At 36.6% G+C, this 2,664-nt stretch overlaps 1 protein-coding gene across 1 annotated transcript; it reads right to left on the minus strand.

Annotated features, from left to right (window-relative positions):
• Positions 1-1,391: 1,391 nt before the first annotated feature.
• Positions 1,392-2,324, minus strand: LOC139843363 (HMG-Y-related protein A). The gene is made up of 2 exons (XM_071833445.1): positions 2,227-2,324; positions 1,392-2,033 (listed from the first exon to the last, which is right to left on the minus strand). The coding sequence occupies exons 1-2, from the start codon at positions 2,266-2,268 to the stop codon at positions 1,545-1,547; spliced, it is 531 nt and encodes a 176-aa protein (XP_071689546.1). The 5' UTR covers positions 2,269-2,324; the 3' UTR covers positions 1,392-1,544.
• Positions 2,325-2,664: the final 340 nt, after the last annotated feature.

Below are 2,664 nucleotides of genomic sequence, written 5' to 3' on the forward strand. Positions count from 1 at the left end.
TTAATTGTGCAAGTTTTAGTTGTTAGTTGATATCAATCAAAACCCCCCAATCAAACAAACCCTAGGACAATTGATAGTTTCAAATATCCGACTTACACCGTGTCTCTTAGGACGAACTTGATAAGAATACTTACATTAAAGTGCTATAATAACCGGGTTCTAAGTGATCGTTAGTTGTGTGTGCTTGATTGTAGTGTTTGAATCAAATATAAATTTAGAGGGTAAAAGATGTATATCGCACGAACGCATCAGTTGTCTATGAGTGGCGGTGGTTCCACTGATTGCGAACCATGGAAGTTGGTGGAGGTGAACGCAGTAGGTGTGAGAGGTGATTACGTAAGCGTCCCCACCGTTGCAAATTCCACTTGTGATTGATTCGAGGTTGGTGTTTCTCTCGGTGGTGTAAACCCAGGTGGTGTGTAACTGGAGTTGGTCATGGTGCCGACTTTGTACTTTTTCAAACAGAGTATATATTTTTGCGTCCCACCGGGTGTGCCAATTGTTTGTACAATTCTTGGCAGATCTTATCGAAGAGATAAGTATGCCAACACCTGGTCACGAAGAAGATAAAATGTGAGTGAATATGGAGTGAATTTCTCTTCGTTGGCGATTCTCCGAAGGTAGCAAATGTAGTAAATGTTTTACGCCATCGAAAGAGAGTTGAGAGTATATGGATATGACATTCGTTGATTGATTGTGTTCCTATGTCTCATTTAATTCTCTTATTTGTATGAGAGTTTTCTCTTTCTTTGAGGTTGCTAGTTCTCCATACAATTTGGAAGGATTAGTTGAATTTCCCTTTTTAGCTTCTTACAAAACGAAAGTCACGTTGTCTTCTTTCTATCTTTGCTCAGTTGACCCGCTGGGCTACTATGAGGATACTGTAGCTGACTTTTATCCAACCAAGGTTCGGTGCGTAGTACTCGATGTCACCGCTTCGTCATGAATTGGCTTCGTATGTTCTCTTCGTATATATATTTACTTCTTGAGAGATGGGGTACACTATTAAACACCTAGCACAAATTATTGCAAACAATGAACAAATGACTAAATGAGGTAGCATGCCAATTAGAGCCAGAAAGCAGCAACAGTAGCATGGAGATGCTGTATATTGCAGCAGCATATTAGCTGCAAAACACAGCAGCATGAAACATGGTACCGTGCAGGATCCTAGCAGGTGTGTATTTTGTTTGACTGCATTTGTGGGTGTTTTGGTGAGTTTGGTTATCGATTTGTCGTCGTGAAGCTTGTAACTTAGCTTGTTTGATTGTATATTATTTTAGTCTCTTCATCGTTTTTTAACGGTTAGTATTACTACTAACTTTTGAATTTTTCTAATCACAATCATAATTTTTATCTATTTAATTTTTCGTTTTTGCAACAAAAAAATAAAATAAAATAAACAAAATAAATAACCACTACCGGTTTTACATATCCAATTAACGTCATTCCAAACAGAAAAGAAAAAAAAAAGTTAACTTAAAAAAAAGCAAATAAAAAAGAACAATTATCACTAAAGCCCCTAAAACAATACTTTATTACAATCAAGCCCCAACCGGAGTAGCAACGGCTGCTTTCACCTTTGGCGGCCGTCCTCTTCCCCTCCGTTCACCACTCTCCGTCACCGGCAGCTCAGCCTTTTTAACAGATCCACCTTCCTTCGGCGGCCGGCCACGTTTCCGACCGCTTACAGCTGGCGTTTCCGTCGTTGGAGCATTTGGATCCGTCGGTTTCGGTGGCCGGCCTCTAGGTCTCGGCGGAGAAACGACGGCGTCTTTCTTCGGAGCAACAGAATCCTTAAACTTCCGCGGTCGGCCACGTCCACGGCGGGGAGGTGCGTTAGGGTCAGGTTTAAAGTAGTTGTTTTTGTAGAAGACGAGTTGGCCGGTGGCTTTCAATTTGTTCAGGTGGTGGGACAGGAGTGTTGTGTGTGCCGCCGGCAAGTTTCCGTACGATTCTTCGATGTATCTTGAAATCGACGTTTTGTTTACTCCGTTTTTGTCGTTTAGACTTTCAATTGCATCAAAGATTAACTGCAAATAAACAAGATTAGGTCAAAATTAGGTTTAGGTTCATAAAGTAAAAAAGAAAAAAGAAGTTAATATGAATTAACATTAACACTGTTTATGAAAGAAAATAAATAAATAAATAAATAAATAATAGATATAAAAAAAATAAATAATAAATAGAAAAATGAAGGAGGAGAAGTGATAGTAATAATTTAACCTGGGAGTAGGTTGGAAGATTGGTAAGTTGTTGAGTAGCCATTGGGATTATGTTGGGGGGAGGAAAGTGATGTGGGTAGATATGAATATAAATACAAGGGTGAGTGAGAGGGTATTTATTAAATAAATACTCTTATTTTCTGGTATTATACATTATTTTATTTATTTGACTGTCTCAATAATAACTTATTTTTAAAAATAGATAAATATAAAATGTTCTTAATTTTTGCATATGACAAAATGATAAGTGCAAAATAAAAAGAAAAACTGCAAATTAAGAAAATATAATATATTAATAAAATTCCTTAGGTTGTGTATTTTTTATCCGATAACAATCAATATTGTAGGGAATAATATAAAACAGATTACTGAGTATTATATTATGTGTTTTGTCAAAAAAAACTTAATACAAAGTATTAATTTTTTAAATTTTAATAAT

Source organism: Rutidosis leptorrhynchoides, chromosome 4 (genome assembly GCF_046630445.1).
Source record: "Rutidosis leptorrhynchoides isolate AG116_Rl617_1_P2 chromosome 4, CSIRO_AGI_Rlap_v1, whole genome shotgun sequence".
Classification (NCBI taxonomy): Eukaryota; Viridiplantae; Streptophyta; class Magnoliopsida; order Asterales; family Asteraceae; genus Rutidosis; species Rutidosis leptorrhynchoides.